This window comes from Drosophila gunungcola, assembly GCF_025200985.1.
Source record: "Drosophila gunungcola strain Sukarami chromosome 3L unlocalized genomic scaffold, Dgunungcola_SK_2 000003F, whole genome shotgun sequence".
Taxonomy (NCBI): Eukaryota; Metazoa; Arthropoda; class Insecta; order Diptera; family Drosophilidae; genus Drosophila; species Drosophila gunungcola.
Genome location: NW_026453179.1, coordinates 3768970 through 3785255, shown reverse-complemented (window position 1 = coordinate 3785255; position 16286 = coordinate 3768970). Strand labels below are relative to the sequence as shown.

At 47.6% G+C, this 16286-nt stretch overlaps 3 protein-coding genes across 5 annotated transcripts; 2 read left to right on the top strand and 1 right to left on the bottom strand.

Moving 5' to 3' along the window:
• Nucleotides 1-137: 137 nt before the first annotated feature.
• Nucleotides 138-3814, top strand: LOC128258103 (proliferation-associated protein 2G4). Its single transcript, XM_052989519.1, has 8 exons — nucleotides 138-314; nucleotides 470-567; nucleotides 856-992; nucleotides 1055-1217; nucleotides 1971-2192; nucleotides 2472-2697; nucleotides 3038-3165; nucleotides 3228-3814. Exons 1-8 carry the CDS (start codon nucleotides 227-229, stop codon nucleotides 3339-3341), a joined length of 1176 nt encoding a protein of 391 aa, XP_052845479.1. The 5' UTR covers nucleotides 138-226; the 3' UTR covers nucleotides 3342-3814.
• Nucleotides 3815-3912: 98 nt separating this feature from the next.
• On the bottom strand, nucleotides 3913-13323 carry LOC128258089 (ubiquitin carboxyl-terminal hydrolase 47). 3 transcript variants are annotated; one of them, XM_052989492.1, is made up of 10 exons: nucleotides 13063-13323; nucleotides 9619-9839; nucleotides 7884-9556; nucleotides 7235-7622; nucleotides 6259-7176; nucleotides 5212-6192; nucleotides 5025-5151; nucleotides 4866-4936; nucleotides 4673-4806; nucleotides 3913-4609 (listed from the first exon to the last, which is right to left on the bottom strand). In XM_052989492.1, the coding sequence occupies exons 2-10, from the start codon at nucleotides 9805-9807 to the stop codon at nucleotides 4399-4401; spliced, it is 4692 nt and encodes a 1563-aa protein (XP_052845452.1). In that variant the 5' UTR covers nucleotides 9808-9839; nucleotides 13063-13323; the 3' UTR covers nucleotides 3913-4398. The 3 variants fall into 3 exon arrangements, with proteins under 3 accessions (XP_052845452.1, XP_052845453.1, XP_052845454.1); XM_052989493.1 differs by lacking the exon at nucleotides 13063-13323 and adding an exon at nucleotides 11882-12001; XM_052989494.1 differs by lacking the exons at nucleotides 3913-4609; nucleotides 4673-4806; nucleotides 4866-4936; ... (1 more) ...; nucleotides 5212-6192; nucleotides 13063-13323 and adding an exon at nucleotides 9931-9955 and having other exon boundaries at nucleotides 6318-6530; nucleotides 6596-7176.
• Nucleotides 13324-13850: 527 nt separating this feature from the next.
• Nucleotides 13851-16009, top strand: LOC128258578 (dnaJ protein homolog 1). Its single transcript, XM_052990272.1, has 2 exons — nucleotides 13851-14145; nucleotides 14400-16009. Exon 2 carries the CDS (start codon nucleotides 14420-14422, stop codon nucleotides 15479-15481), a length of 1062 nt encoding a protein of 353 aa, XP_052846232.1. The 5' UTR covers nucleotides 13851-14145; nucleotides 14400-14419; the 3' UTR covers nucleotides 15482-16009.
• Nucleotides 16010-16286: the final 277 nt, after the last annotated feature.

The window sequence follows — 16286 nt, the reverse complement described above, 5'->3', positions numbered from 1 at the left end:
TAAGTTTTAGTTTGAGTTTTTACCAAATTAATTTAAAACTCGCGCTCTACTATTAGGGTTGTCATGGCTTAAAATTGTTAAGAGGCAGGCCCACTGGCCACGCTACTGGAACCTTCGATACTATCGATTCCTCGGCATTACCTGGCCACACTAGCTTTACCTCGTGGTGTTTCAGTCAGTCGCATTTTCATTAAAGTCGCCATTTTAAAATTCGAGAGTGTGCACAATGGCAGACGTGGAAAAGGAGCCCGAGAAGACCATCGCCGAGGATTTGGTTGTGACCAAGTACAAGTTGGCCGGCGAGATCGTCAACAGTGAGTATTGCTGCCCGAAGTGCGTGAGGGGAAAGCGTTGATTCCAGAAGGCGCTGCTACGTGGCGCTTACACAATAAAAATGCCGCTTTCCCTTTTACGCCACGCGTTGATAAGTCCGCCTATTTCTGGACCCCGTCTGTCTGTTTAATTTTAGAAACCCTCAAGGCGGTAATTGGACTCTGCGTGGTGGATGCCTCCGTGCGGGAGATCTGCACCCAGGGTGACAATCAGCTCACCGAGGAGACCGGCAAAGTAAGTGGAAACCACCCGGGTTTCAGACGCTAAATACCCAGTCCAATGATTAAGAAACACACCTTTGAGGGTATTCCAAAGGCGAGCCTTGTGCTGTGTGGGATGGCGATCACTCCGTGGTCGCCAGGCGCTCGCGGGTATTTCAAATACCCACGTGCCCGGCTTGTGGGCTCGCCTTTCGGTCCCAAGGATTCACAGATTATGAGATCTGAGGACAGCCTAACCCGTTCAGAGATTTCTAGTCTAAGGAGCCACCCAAGTAATACATAAACCCCTTTATTTCGACAGGTATACAAAAAGGAGAAGGACCTGAAGAAGGGCATTGCCTTTCCCACCTGTCTGTCCGTCAACAATTGTGTCTGCCACTTCTCGCCAGCCAAAAACGATGCCGACTACACGTTAAAGGCCGGCGATGTGGTTAAAATGTAAGTCTTGCCTCTTATCTGGCTTATCCCAAACCTAATCTCTTTGTTTTCCTGCTCCATAGTGACCTGGGCGCCCACATTGATGGTTTCATTGCCGTGGCAGCTCACACAATAGTGGTTGGTGCTGGAGCAAATGAGAAGATCAGTGGTCGCCAGGCCGATGTCATCCTCGCTGCCTACTGGGCTGTCCAGGCTGCTCTGCGTCTGCTAAAGTCCGGCGCCACTGTAAGTCCACCAAAAGTTCTAAATAATCCGTAGTAAGTCCTCGCAAGAAACGGATTGTCTGGCGCATTTCTCCACGCGACTGAACGTCTCAACACTTGCGAGGATCAGCTGGCAGCTGGTATATGCTGTGGTCTAATATTTAGGTCTGGTTGTTTCATGCCAGTTGTCCACATGGTTACATCTTCTGCAGGCAACGGATTGACTGGCGCTCGAACCTTGGCACAGTTCAGCTCAACGCCTGCGGAAAAAAACGCGTCAATTTCGTGAACTGAACAAGTTTATTGCAAAGAAATGTTCGGTCTTTAAAGTTGTCCACATCTACAGAGTAAGCTGGAATTGTATTCTGCAGGCAACGGATTGGCTGCTGCTTAAACCATGGCTCAGTACAGCTCAACGCCTGCAGAGAATAGCAGTGTCGATTTCGTGAACTGAACAAGTTTATATTACAGAAATGTTCGGTCTTTAAAGTTGTCCACAATCGCTTCGAGAATTCCGATTAGTGATTTATGATTTCTCTGCTATATGTGCATTATCTACTAAATGCTAAGTTAGGTGATTGGGAATGGCATATCTTTCAATTGCCTTTGCCAAGTCGAAAGGTTTTCTTTATCTCTGTAGCGGTTTTTTAAATTGATTTATTTTTATTTGTAAATAAGAACAATCAACAGTAATTTGTCTTAAAATGCACTAGTTTATTATACTGATCTTAAATTCAAAGATTAAGTTTTAAACCCTTGTTTTTTTTTTTAACAGAACTACTCCCTCACCGATGCCGTGCAACAAATCAGCGAGTCGTACAAGTGCAAGCCCATTGAGGGCATGCTTAGTCACGAGCTGAAGCAGTTCAAAATTGACGGTGAGAAGACGATCATACAGAATCCTAGCGAGGCGCAGCGCAAGGAGCATGAGAAGTGCACTTTTGACACGTACGAGGTGTATGCCATCGATGTCATCGTCAGCACCGGCGAAGGAGTGGTTAGTAATTCAGCAAAAGACACCATCTTTTCTCCTCTTTGTTCAATGATTAAAAACACGCGCTTGAGGCTGACTAGGCTGGAGTGAGGGGTTTGTTGCGTAAGCATCTCGTATGCTCGGCGGGCTTTTGTCTGTAAGCTCGGCACGCGAAGACACCAAAGTCCAGCCAGCTGTTGTCCGAAGATAGCTAGATTATGAGATCTGAGAACGCCAAAGAGAAGCGAGGATTCCCAATGGATGGGGCAAAAAACAATTGCTTAGCTTTCGTATTCGTTGCAGGGACGCGAGAAGGACACCAAGGTCTCCATCTACAAGAAGTCTGAGGAGAACTACATGCTCAAGCTGAAGGCTTCCCGCGCCCTGCTGGCAGAGGTGAAAACCAAGTACGGAAACATGCCATTCAACATCCGCAGCTTCGAGGAGGAGACCAAGGCTCGCATGGGAGTCGTCGAGTGCGTCTCGCACAAGATGATTGAGCCCTTCCAAGTGCTGTATGAGAAGCCATGTAAGTGTGATATCAAGCATTCTTTCTCTTATTTCGGTGGCAAAACTTAATTCCGGATTTGGTACACCTTCGGGTGCTAGGTACGGCCAGACATTTTGCTAGAACAAAGCCCAGGCCTTGGCGTCTTCAGCAGTTGCCCCAGTGTGGCCTCTGTCTGAACATGCCAATGTCACAATTGCAATTAACTAACTACGTTATCTTTATCTATGCAACGAGGTTTAAAGCTTCTATCAATTATACTATCTTACTGGTTTCATATTTAAATAACTTATTAATTAATTTTTAAAACCAAAATTCATATCAAAACGTTAACAAACTATTGCTTTATCTCGAATTGCAGCCGAGGTTGTGGCGCAGTTCAAGCATACGGTTCTGCTCATGCCCAACGGCGTCAATTTGGTCACCGGCATCCCATTCGAGGCGGAGAACTACGTGAGCGAGTACAGCGTTGCGCAGGAGGAGCTGAAGGTAAGTGTATTTTTCCTATATGATGTCACGACAGATACTTATTAAGAACACCCTTATTTTAGACCCTGCTGACGCAGCCTTTGGGTCCCGTCAAGGGCAAGGGTAAGGGCAAGAAAGCATCAGCTGGAGCGGCGACAAAGGTGGAAACGGCGCCGGCCGTTGAGACCAAGGCATAGACCAGCCAGCTGATTCAGATCCGCACCACCAACCCAACAACGGAAACCACAATGTGAACAATTGCGCTGCCTACCGCTGCCGCGCTCTACAGTTTTTTTACTATCGAATTCGTTGCGTATTAAAGCCTTTTTGACAACAGAAGAGAACAGAACCTGGCAACAATTTAAGGATTCCTGTTCACACCAGCAGCAGCGAATAACAACGCAGAACCATTTCCCCAACAAATCCTCCATCCATCAGCAGGGCGGTGGCACCGCTCCAACTTTACCTCTTTATTTCCTTTACTATAAGCTGCCTTCGTTTATCGGTTTGTTAAACATCATCGCAACGAAAAAGCAAAGCAAGAACTGTCGTCAAATTGTAACAATTTTAACGCTAAACTGATCTTAAAATATAATTCATGAGAAACGTTATTAACGCTGCGTAGTAGGTATTAAATAAAATTAACATTTTCTATAAAACAACCGATAAATGCCAAGTGAGTTTTTATTTATCACACTTCCTCGGGCCCCAGCCACAGGGTCTAATCGAATTCGAGACGCTTGTGATTGTAATAAATGCACTTGAGAGTTGTGTTTATTTTATACTTTTAATTTAGTTTTGATGTTCACATTCACATTATACAATTTGTAATTTAGATTTCTTGCATGTTTAGTTTAAATTTTACAGTCTCATCTTTGAACTCTGGTGTTACGAAAGTTGCAAGAATAACTTCGTTAAGGTTAACGTCGCTTAGTGCTGAGCCAGCCACCCCAGCCGCCTACCCCGTATCCAGTGCCATCTAGTCTAGTCCAGTCCAGTTCGATTCAATGCTCTCTGCCCATCCCGCCGACTTCTTTCTTTTGCGTCAAATAAAATAAACAACAGAACAAAATACGCAATTGCTGCTGGCAATGTATAGACAACACGACCAGCATTTTCAGCCGACAAGGATATGTGGCCGTGGACTATAACAGGATCTGAGATTTAATGGTCTGTCTGCCCTCGCTACATACATAGTTTGGTGTACTCTTTTTTAGTTTTTGGGTCGAGGACTGTGTTCAAAACGGGGCCACACTAATTATCGACATGCACATCCATCGGTGCCGAGGCGGTCACGTTGCTCGACTTCTCCGGCGAGTCCAGGTAGATCTTTAGGGCGCGTTCCCGGCGTTGCGAGTACCGCGTGGTGGACACGCAACCCACCCGGTCCAAGCGGGCCTTCTCCCTGACGTTCATTTGACGTCGTTCATCCAGCGATAGCTCACGCGCAGGTACGCTTCTATCTCTGTTGGTGAGTTCTGTCAGTATCAGCTCCGTGTAATCTCCACTCCCCCTCTTAAGTACTCACCTGTACAGGTAAATGTTGCCCGTCTGTGTGGTGTTCAGCGGATACTTGTCCAGGGTGGCAGGCACCGAGTACCAGCTGCTGGACTCGTTGACGCTTAACGCCGATATGCTTGTGCAGGGGAAGTTGCTGTTCACCTGCGAAGAAAGCGTTTTAGGTTTGGATCAAGATCTACCGAAGAGGGTATCGTACATACCTTCATATAGCTAAGTTTGTCTATAGTGATGTCGCTGATCTCTGATAATGAACGTCTGATTTCGCTGTCCTCTGTCAAAAAAATGAAGGTTTAAAAACATTATTAAATTTAATGAAACCAACTTCATCATTCCTAAATTTGGATTTTTAAAATACTTACGGTCCATAGTAATTTCCTGGAATTTGCCAAACTCCATTTTAGCCGGACACCAGCGCCTAACAAATATGGTCAGTGAATCGTCCTTGGGCTGTGGATTGACTCCCTCCTCGCACTCCTGCACAATGAACTGCAAAGCCACGAAGAAAAATTATGACTGTCATCCCGATCGTAACAAAGACAAACCCACCTCCGCTGCGATGGTTGAGCGCATGTCGCAGTAGAGCGTCTCATCGTTGGCCAGAATTTTGATCGGAATACGACCGCCCTTCAGCCAGATGCGGCAGTTGTCCACAGTGAGAGTGGCATACTTGGCGTCAATGCGATGCAGCTTGGCCACCAGATCCTTCTTGGCCTGTTCTGCGGTGGTGTTGGCATTGTACACCCACTCACAGACGCAGGGCAACCTAGAGGTTTCGTTATCCACGTCCGCCAGCCGCAGAAAGTGAATCTTGGCCTTAAACTCGTCCGGCTCCAGATTCTTGCCCAATTCCACAGTCAGAGTCTCGCCCTCGGTGAGCAGGACCAGAGAGTTGTTCTGGTTGCCGGACAGGTTATTGTCGTGCTTGCGCTGGAGCTTAAAGTAGGCGCTGGGCACTTGGATCAGCTCCTCGATGTGGCGCTTGAAGGCGCCCATGCGCATGTGTGAGCCCACCAGCAGTTTGTAGGCGCGCGTGGGCCTACGCAGTTGTGCCTCCTCGTCGGATTGGTGACCCGAACTGGAATTGCTGCCCACCACATCCACGCACTCGATCTTTGTGGCGTGGAAGAAGTGGTTGGTGCTGCTGGGCAGGAGCAGGGGATCAACCACATCGGCCGCCGCATAGCTGCCGTTGCCATTGCAGTAGGCGTGCACCCGCATCATGGCATCGTGGGAGGCTGCTTCGTCCTCGGGGCTAGACAGTTGTGGCGAATGGCTGGTAGAGCTGACCTGACTGTCGCCACCACCGCGGTTTGCCAGGTTTTCCGTCTCCACCAGAGTGCGGTCCCCGTCACTCAGACTGCTGTCCTCCGAGTTGGACTCGTGGCCATGACTGGGACTGGGTTGCGACATTGGCTCCAGCAAATCTCGCTTGTAGCGCCTCCAGTCACAGTCATTGCTGGACGTCTCGTGACCGGATCCCACGCCGTTCATCATGGCGGCGTCCACCACATCTCCACCGCTGGCTGGCTGGAAAAAGATACCCAAGAAAGTTAGACTCAGTCACCCAGAACACTTGGGATCTGTAAAACTTACCTCGACTGGCTCTACACTGGGCACACCCAGCATCTCAAGGCTGGCGGGATCCGTATTGGGCACGTTCAAATAGAAGTATGTTATGGATTTGAACTGGGTGTTGGCCAGGTTCTGGAGGTGCTGCAGCGCCTCGGGCGTCGGATTGGGATCATAGGCCATGAAAGCCTTCGGCACCGTGCCGCGCACCGTGGCGAGAAGGAACTGCTGCTCGCTAATGTGCAAACGGAGGCCGATGGAGCGGCGAAGAGCGTCGCTGGCCTCTCGCTCCCGCGCTGCTGAGTAAACCAGGAAGGGACCGTCCATCGCCATGCTCGATAGATCTACCATAAACACATACCACGTAATGCCGTCCGGGGCGTAGGGCTCGAACTCCTGGTCCTCGGCCCGATACTCAAGCAAAAAGTCCAGACTGTAGTTCTGTGCGGCGCGCAGTTCAGTCAGGCCCGGATCTGTGCAGCTCTCCAGGGACTGGATAATCGTATCCATTGCAGAGTTGTAGGCCACCAGGCGACAGCGCGAAAGCGGCGCAAATTGTTCCACATTCAGCATCTCGTAGGCGGACATCAGTACCAAGTTGATGTTGAAACTCTGCGACACGTACACCCTTGTGATCTTCATCTTCTTCAGTGAGGGATTGTAGAAGTAGACGCGTGGCTTGTACAAATCCGGCAGAGCCAAGTCTGTAACAGTGATGTGCCTGCCCAGGCGAGTCACGCGAGTCTCCTCCTCCGAATGCAACTTGGGCAGCAGCGTTTTGATGTGCTCCGGAAAGTCGGCCACCTTGGCGACCTGTTCGTTCCGCTTAGCGTCCACCTGCCGGTACATCAACATGTAGGCGTTGGTGCTGGAGGTGTAGGCACTGGAGTAGTAGCTGCCGTTCGGTCCGCCAAACGAGCGCTGGATGTCCTCCTGGGTAATCTGCAGATAGAAAGTCCATCAGTTTTCGAATATCATTGAAAAGTAAAGCAAAACCTACAGTGGAAACATTCTGATCGTTGAAGCAGAACCACTCGTTGTTGTCGAAGTCCTTAATGTAGGCGTAGTAGTGGCCACCGGAAGCGCTGCCCGAGTGAATCATGATAGCAAACAACTCGTACAAGTACGGACCCGATCCTTGCTTGGCGCTCTTGCTGGTGCTGCTGCTCATGTCGATGCCCTCGTCCTCGTCGTTCAGGTCGTTCTCATGCTGGCTTGAGCTCGCTGTGGTCACCACACCGCTGCTCAGGTTATCGTCCTCCATGGCCGAACCACTGTCCGCCGTGCTGCAATCGTCCACGGTGCCGTTCATCTGAGAGTTGGCTTCACCGCTGTTGCCGCTCCGGTTGATGAACGTGTTCAGGTTAAGGGTCTGAGGAAAGGTCACTCTGAAAGGCAGAATAATAAAAGAATTAAGATGCTTGACTATCATCGTCAATTTTCGGAAAAATGTAAACGTGTTTTGATCTTAGAACGGGAGGAAATATTGATATATGACATATGAAGACTCTAATCAATTTATCTTGTTTAACATATGCACATTGCAAACACAACAACTCAGTTAAACTAGGTGTATGTTACTATACACATGTTAGCAATCAGATTCCCCCTATTGGTTTTTTATTAAATCAATTACCACTGTGTCTCACCTGTCGTTTAACTTGATGCGATGCATTGTCTGGTAGTCGAAATCGAAGCGCTTCAGATGCAGCGTGAGGATGTAGGGGAAGGACTTAAAGTGTAGTCCCTTGTGCGCGTCGCACTTCTTCTTGCACTTCTCGCACAGATACTGGTTGTTGCCATCGAGCGTCTCTGGCTGGACGAAGGCGCGCAGAGCCTCCTCGATGCTGCCGTATGCGGAGCTGCTGCCAAAAGGTCGAACCGGGAGCGGGATGTCTAGGAAGGTGTCCTCGCGCGTCTTCTCCGTATTGCACTCCAGACACTTGACGTAATCGTTCATCTTGCCCTCGTACAGATTGGAGATGAGATTGGCCTGCTTGGTGTTCTTGAACTTGTGCTCCAGGGCGTCGAACATGACGCGGCAAAGTTCCTGGATGTCGTGCTGCTGCCAGGCCTCCGTCGAGTCCCAGCCGAAGCTGCGGGTCAGGTCCGTGGTCTCCACCGCCGCCTTGGGCGACGTCTGCAAGTTAAGGAACAGCTTCTGCAGCTGGTAGGGTATGTTCTTGGCCTCGTTGTCGTTGTCGAACTCCCAGCGGTACAGAGCATTTCTAAACTCGGGCGTCATAAACAGCGCCTGGAGCAAACTGTTCAGGTAGCAGGTCATGGCCTGGTTAACCAATCCCACATAGCCCCTGGCTCCACCGTTCTTCTGCCGTGTCGTCTCTGCCTCAGCTTCAGCCTCGGCCTCAGCTTCCGTCGTGACCGAGGCCACAAAGTCCGCTGTCGTGGTGTTGACTCTCTGCCATGCTGGCAACTCATCTCCACCATACTTGCGGCGATAGAAATTAGAGAGAGCCGGATCCGTTCCATCGTCTGGCCCCATTGTAGATAGATCCACCTCACCGGATATACCCTCCACGTCCAAGTCACCAGCCGGGGCTCCAAAATCGTAGCCTGGTCCCATATTAGTTGGACTAGCAGATGCGCCCAGGGCCAGGTCGTCGTCAGACAGTTGCTCGGCATCCGAGATGAATAGATCCACCGGCGAAATGAGGTTTCTAGCTTGTGGGTAGAGCTGCAGTTGCTCGGAGAGTTGTTGTTTGCTCAGCGAGTCTAGAGGTTCGCAGTCCAGTTCTTTTATTGGTGATGATGGTTTGATGGGACTCGGTAACTCGGAACTGGTCTCCGTTGTCGTGACTTTCGCCGCCTTCTTTGCAATGGGACTCGCTGGAGACGAGATTTTGGAGCTCTGCTCAGCCTCTGCAGATACCTCGGGACTTTCTTCTGGGCTGGCCTTGGGAGCTTCCTCTGAAACGGCCTTGGGACTATTCTCTTTAGTTGCCTTGGTCTTGGAACTCTTTTCTGGACTTGAATCGGAATCAGCGCTTAGTTTGGCGCTGGCCGCAGGGTCCTCGACCGTGGTTTTTGTCTTGTTTGGCGAGGCCGAGCCCAAGGCTGGCTTCTTCTTTGTCTTCTCGCCAACCACACGCTTCTTCTTCTCGCCAGTGGCTGGGCTCTTGGCCTTCGCCTCGTCCGACTTCACGACCTTCTTGACCACCACCTTTTTGATGGGCAACTCGAAGCGTTTGGCCACGTCGCCATCCCAGCTGCCGGAGGGCAGCAGAACCAAGTGGTTCTTTAGCTGGCGCTCAAAACCATCCACATCGTACAGCAGCTTGGATTCAAGGGCATTCAGGTTAACCTAAAAAAGTTGAAGTTCGTGAAAGGGTCTGCTCTAAGAGTTAAATCCGGGATAGTCCTTACCAGATCCTTGTTTTCGTGTGGTTGCAGCAGAAGCTCAAATTTCCCGTAGGGAAACTGTGTGCCAATCAGGTCGATCACGCGCTTCACCGTGAAGTGGGAGCGAACCACAACATTGATTTTCTTTTGCTCCGAGCCGGGAGTCTGGTCGAAGACCGACACGGTGCACTGCTCGCTATCCTTGTCCGTCATGTCCTGTCTGCGGAGTGATGGTGGGGATAATCCTACGGATAGAGTGAAAGTGAAACGTTGAGCTTTACTCATGAATTTTGTATTGGTTTTTCTTTTTTTAAAATAAGGGTAACAAAATGACACCTTTGACATCTCCGGCGTGGCCAAGTGGCATGACCAGCTTCATGACGAAGCTTCTTTTGGACAGCTAAGGACCGTAGTAAACAAGGAAGAGCTGGCCAGCACCAAATTACTTCGAAATCTTCTTGTTTTCGACCTCATTCGCGAATAAAGCGGCAGAAAGCAAGCAAAATCCGTCCCGCCTCCCTATTCACGGCTATTGACATGCTCCGGGCTCGCTTTTCGCGCCTTATTTGTACGGGCCAGCGCCGTTTGCCGTGTATATATATATACAGATATAGCACGTACACCCAATCGAGCATCGACTGCCCCCCGAAAATCGACGTCGTGACTAACGCGCAGTGGAATTTCGTAAACAACCGACCAGCAGTTGGCCCCGGAGGATGCTATGGGAATTATTATTTGCCTCCATTTGGCTACCAACGTCATTATCATCGGGCGTACTGAACGCATAAATTTCAGTGCAAGTATCGCTCCATGTTGGTTGGGATTCTTTGTGGGTCGCTGCTCGACATTGTAACGGAAGTGCTAACCGAATATCTGGCGCCTCCATATTCCGGCAGTGCGCAAATTGCAAGTGGGCGGCACACATACCCACATGCACAAAATATTACCGATTGGAGCATAGGCGAAAGACTGAAAATTATATTAGAAATATTTGTAGAGCTTGACAGATTTAAGGAAAACATATGGTGGATTTAAGTTGGAAACTTATAGATATTATAGGTATCATTAAGCGATAGCGACTAATCTATTCCAGACATTTTCTAAATTTATTCTATAGGTCAGGGGATAATTGTAAGATGGTTCCATTAAAGCAGGCATCTTAGTTATATTCTCTGACTTTCAGTCAATACTGAAAACGTTGCATTTGTCTATTTTTATAAATATTAATTTATAATGCTTTGCACTTCATTAATGCATTATCGACTGTAAACCAAGGATATTTATAATCTTCAGAAATGCCTGTCAATTGGATCTATAATTAATTTTTTTGCTTTTAATTTTAAGAGACGTAAGTTGCTCGGCATCTAATTGAGTGTCACAAGCAATTGGCTCGAGTATTTGCTATGTTTTTCCAATTCGCTGCAATGACATATCCACAAAAACACACAGCCAGCCAAGATATTTTGGGACTCCCGATGGAGGATGCACCACGACGTGATGTGAATGCGCTGCAGTTGCCGTTCAAACACATGTTGGATGGTCCAAACACAACCCGTATAGTCCGGCAAGGGAGCAAGCGAGATGGGGATCCAAAAATGCTAATACACGTCGGCCAGCAGAAATCAAAATAAGAAATCCGTGCTGCTAAAAATAAAAACAGGCGGCGACAGCGACAACGACACATCGGAGCGTTCGGAAAAAGCACACAAAATTCAAGATAAAGGGGCGAGAGGAGGCAGATATAAGACAGCTTTGGGAGCGTTTCAAATACGCGTATATCTGGCTATTTGTAAACGCGAACGTTTTCAGAGAAGCACACAGACTCATAGATGAATGTCTGTTCATCAGAATAGTGTGGCATTTTCAACACTATTGCCCCCACTCAATATTTACATGACGGCGATGATCTTTCGACCAATGTTTGTGTTGGTTGGGTATTACAGAAACCGATATCGCGAGTTATCTATGCCATATAGACAATCTGGCAGACCAGAGGGGAGAGTGCTCATTCTCGCATATATTTGTGCTATTTTTGAACTATTTCGGTACTGCGAAATCTATGTGGCCTACAAAACCACGAGATGACTGAGATATGACTGCTGTCTGCCGGAAATCGCAGGATTTCTGGTCATATAATGCACTTTCGAGAACCAAAATCTCCATTACGAAACGATTGCTATTCTTAGACCTCGTACAACTTCAGTTCTTCAGTTGGAGCTTCCAATGTGGTGTGAATAAGTGTGTATATGCCCGAGCTCTATATGCAACGATTTCTGGCATGTTTTACCGTCTGATCCGAGTGTGCTGAAATCTTTCCGAACTAGAAGACCGCGCCGTCAGCGCACGACATAGTTCACGCGTGTACTGGCCGATTGAGATTCCGATTCCGAAGATATCCCACCCGATTTGGCGCCCGGTCGTTCGCGAATAGCCGCCTAGCTGAGTGCGGTACTTTTTAGTTCTTTATAGGGGATGCACTTTATGTTGACGCCGACTTTTGGAGCCACAATCCATTTTAAATTTGTTTTCTAATAATAAAATCAGATCTATAATTGATTTGGGCTTAGTAAGATAAGAACATTTCGAATGTAAGTAATTCTTTAAATTTCATTTAAGGCCACTTACTCTGTTTTTATTGATTGCTATAAGAAAACTAAGCCTAATGGGAAAACCTTTGTTGTTTTTAAAAGAACTTTGCTAAGTACTTAGTTTAAACTACAATTAGATTCAAGAATTATTTTGAAAATATTGGGCTTATATGGACTTTCGGTTGGAAAAACATTCTATAGTTGGGCTTTAGCAACTGCGATAGCAATAATTGATTCTCACAATATCCAGAGACCAATAATCAACTTATATGCAACACCCTTTTTCAAATTGCAATGACCACTCAGGGACTACAACTGATAAGGGTTATCGCCGAACAAAGCAGTGGGTGGGTAGTTCTCTGGGGGAACTTAAAGGCCCGAGAACCCAGTCAGATTACTCAATGAATATAGGCGATGTTTGGGTTTATAGCGAAAGTGCTATTAATGTCGGTGGCGCTGCTCTCTTTCGGCTAGCAGCCAGCTCTCTATTTGCGGGAATGAATGACTATTTTTATGAGGCTGCTGCCGCCGTTGCAATTGCTGCAATGAGACATCGACATCCTGGCCACTGGCGCCATGCCGAAGGATTTGTATTTCAATTTGGGAAAGGGGTTAAGGGTCAAAGGCTGCCTTCGTTTGCGCAACACCCCAGTGGGCGGTGGTCGGTGGGCGGGGCGATCGGTCAAGGCTTTGCTGTGGAACGTGACACGCATATGTTGGCTTGGGTCGGCCCCAAAAAGTGGCCCCAAATGGGTGTCCTTCGGGCTGGAAATTAGTCCTTAGCGAGTCGCGTCCATATGTCGCAAATTTCGAGGGGCGCCTTGTTTTCTTCTCTCTCTATCTGTGTGTGTGTGTATGTGTGTACCTCCATCTCACTCACCTCAAGTGTGTGAAAATACTGCGGTATACGGTTTTGTTTGTGTGTGTGGGTGTTGAGGGGTAAATGCGGCTGTTTTTTGCACAATGATCCTGCTTCTCTGATCCCGATCCTGCTGCTCTGCTCATGCGTGCTGGCTTCCTCTCGGTGCACTTTGAATCCGGTTAATACGAGGCTCGACGGTTCATTTTTACAAATGTTTTTTGTTGTTCGGCTGCGGCTGTTTTGCCAGAGTTACTCGTTCCAGTGTGACTGTCCGTCGCCACTGGCAAAATGGCAAACCTCCAGATGTGCTTTTTGGGGGCACAGTTTTAAGGTCACACTGGTAACACTTAGCATTTATTGGCTTGTATCAGTGCTGCTTTTTTGTTTTGGGAACCACCTTAATTAAATTCAAGACAAATATGTATAAGCTAAACAATATTAAAATCAAAAAAAAAAAAATTATTATGGTTTTATTTTTTTAATTTTGAACGTAGAATATCTAAGTGTTTTTCTAAAAATGATTTTTTATATTCCCTAACTATAAAAAAATTGTTACTTAATGTTTATTTTAATAAATAAGAAGGTATTAATATAAAACCGAGTAGCCGGTTTTACAACCAACAAAAAAGGACAACTTGAAAACACTATACAAAATATATCACCATTTATTTTAAAATTTGTATAGTAGATATATTTTTCCGCTAAAAATAGCTATAAATCGTTAGAACTGGCGTGAGTCTCCAACACTCAAGACCTATCGATAATCGGCATTCCAGATGCAACCCTAAAAGACTAGAAACATCGAGAAATTTCGACGCAGACAGAAAGAGTCTATAAAAAGTACTGCACTGCTGGCTGGCGCTCATTATCAAACAAAATAGAGAACGAAAAAGAGGGTGTTTTTCAGTGCGCAAGCCACATTGAGTGGATAAAGAAAACGAAAAGAACAATTGAATCAATTGCGAATAAAACGTCATAAATATTTCAAGAACATTGCCCCGTGAATTTTTAAACAGTGAACTGTGAAAACTATCAGCAATTGCACTTTGCCATTGCATCTTGCATTTTTGGATTGTAAAGCGGATTTTTATAGATTTTGAGGTGAGTTAGAATTAGCATATTGTCAGGGGAACATTGTAAATACATGTGGGCCGCTCTGTGTGGGCAGGGAGCATCGATCTGATCAGCTCCGCACTCGGGAGCACTCGGAACCCGCGGACTACGTCACTCGCATGACAACACGGCAGTTGCACAACTTGTGCTTCTAGCAATTTCCACCGAAAGCAAAGCAATCGGCACATCCCGGCAATCAGTGTTCGTTCTAATCTAAAAACGTTCTCTCTCTGTTGTTTCAGCTGTGAAAACCCAAACTAAAATGGCCAAGGACTTCTACAAGATTCTGGGCATCGACCGCAAGGCCACCGATGATGAGATCAAGAAGGCCTATCGCAAGCTAGCCCTAAAGTACCATCCCGACAAGAACAAGAGCCCGCAGGCGGAGGAGCGCTTCAAGGAGATTGCTGAGGCCTATGAGGTTCTCTCGGACAAGAAGAAGCGGGATATTTTCGACAAGTACGGTGAGGATGGCCTGAAGGGCGGCATGCCCGGACCAGATGGCAATAGCCAGCCGGGAGCTTACAGCTACCAGTTCCACGGCGATCCGAGGGCCACCTTTGCCCAGTTCTTTGGCTCCTCGGATCCTTTCGGCATCTTCTTTGGCGGCGGCGATAACATGTTTGGCCAATGCCAAGGCGGCAACACCAACGAGATCTTCATGAACATCGGCGGCGAGGATGTGTTCGGAGGCGGCTTCTCTGCGGCCAATCCCATGGCCGGTGCCTTCCGTTCGCAGTCCTTCAACGCCCAGGCTCCGAGTCGCAAGCGCCAGCAGCAGCAGGATCCGCCCATCGAGCATGATCTGTATGTAACACTGGAGGAAGTAGACAGGGGCTGCACCAAGAAGATGAAGATCTCACGCATGGCCATGGGCAATGCCGGTCCGCACAAGGAGGAGAAGGTGCTAAGCATCACCGTGAAGCCCGGCTGGAAGGCCGGTACCAAGATCACTTTCCCCAAGGAGGGCGATGCGGCGCCCAACAAGATACCGGCTGACATCATCTTCATAATACGCGACAAGCCGCATGCGCAGTTCAAGCGCGAGGGCATCGATCTGAAGTACACAGCCCAGGTCAGTCTGAAGCAGGCCTTGTGCGGAGCACCAGTTAGTGTGCCCACGCTGCAGGGCGATCGGATTCCGGTTAACACCAACAGCGAGATCATCAAGCCCACCACCACCAGAAGAATCAGTGGACGCGGCCTGCCCGTGCCCAAGGAGCCTTCGAGGCGCGGCGACCTGATCGTGTCCTTCGACATCAAGTTCCCCGACACACTGCCGCCCAGTCTGCGAAACCAGCTGGCCGAGCTGCTGCCCAACTAGGCGGGAAGATGTGCCAGCAGACACACATACACACTATTGTTATCAATTTAGTTAAGGCCTAATTTTAGTTATACCGTACGTACTCGTAAGACAGCTAACCAATTGTAGACCGAAGTTAGTGAGTGTGCCAAGCGAACAGCTGTAGATATGGCCGAGGATGCAGACGCTAGATAAGATAGGGAAGAGAACACACACACAGAGAGCCCGTTTTGTGTTGGAGACTGATCGACTATTGACTATTATACCCTAGTCCACACCAATTCCATAATTCGTTTTGTTTACTGCCGTCTCGGTCGGTGCTTAACATCTCTTTATATTTATTCATTCAAGCACTTCAAGATAAGAAATAAAGGTATTATAAATTGAAAGTAAATAGCGATTTTTGAAAAAAGGCACAACTTCGGCATTCCAAATCCAACAAGGCAGGTTATATCAGTTAAAAGGAACTCTTCTAGTTTTAAATGCAGTAGGACATAGTACGTTTTAGTACCAGTTTAAATATGTTTAACAATAAAATTATTTATAAAAATATCGTGTGCTCATTTTGGGCAGTTACAGTGGGTTACAGCGAATTTGGAAAAATGAATTATTTTGATATTGCACGTGGCGGGGAAGTAGCCAAATACTAAATTCCCTTAAAACGTCTTTTACTTGTTTTGATTTTCTTATTCTTTAGTAAATATGAAATGCGCGCCAACTAGTTTAGAAGTCTACTTACGGTCCATTACCGTAGAAAGAGACGCCTCCTGGCGTGTATATTTGTAAGTTGGATAATGTTTTTAACACTGTCTGGCAACAATGGCAA

What these genes read in the sequence shown, in the direction of transcription:
- LOC128258103 (XM_052989519.1), top strand. Translation starts at nt 227, where the DNA reads ATGGCAGACGTGGAAAAGGAGCCCGAGAAGACCATCGCCGAGGATTTG. An exon ending in GCCGGCGATGTGGTTAAAAT is followed by an intron (nt 993 to 1,054) that starts GTAAGTCTTGCC and finishes CCTGCTCCATAG; the next exon opens with TGACCTGGGCGCCCACATTG. An exon ending in TCAGCACCGGCGAAGGAGTG is followed by an intron (nt 2,193 to 2,471) that starts GTTAGTAATTCA and finishes TATTCGTTGCAG; the next exon opens with GGACGCGAGAAGGACACCAA.
- LOC128258089 (XM_052989492.1), bottom strand. Translation starts at nt 9,807, where the DNA reads ATGACGGACAAGGATAGCGAGCAGTGCACCGTGTCGGTCTTCGACCAG. An exon ending in CACACGAAAACAAGGATCTG is followed by an intron (nt 9,557 to 9,618) that starts GTAAGGACTATC and finishes CAACTTTTTTAG; the next exon opens with GTTAACCTGAATGCCCTTGA. An exon ending in GCTCAACCATCGCAGCGGAG is followed by an intron (nt 5,152 to 5,211) that starts GTGGGTTTGTCT and finishes GTGGCTTTGCAG; the next exon opens with TTCATTGTGCAGGAGTGCGA.
- LOC128258578 (XM_052990272.1), top strand. Translation starts at nt 14,420, where the DNA reads ATGGCCAAGGACTTCTACAAGATTCTGGGCATCGACCGCAAGGCCACC.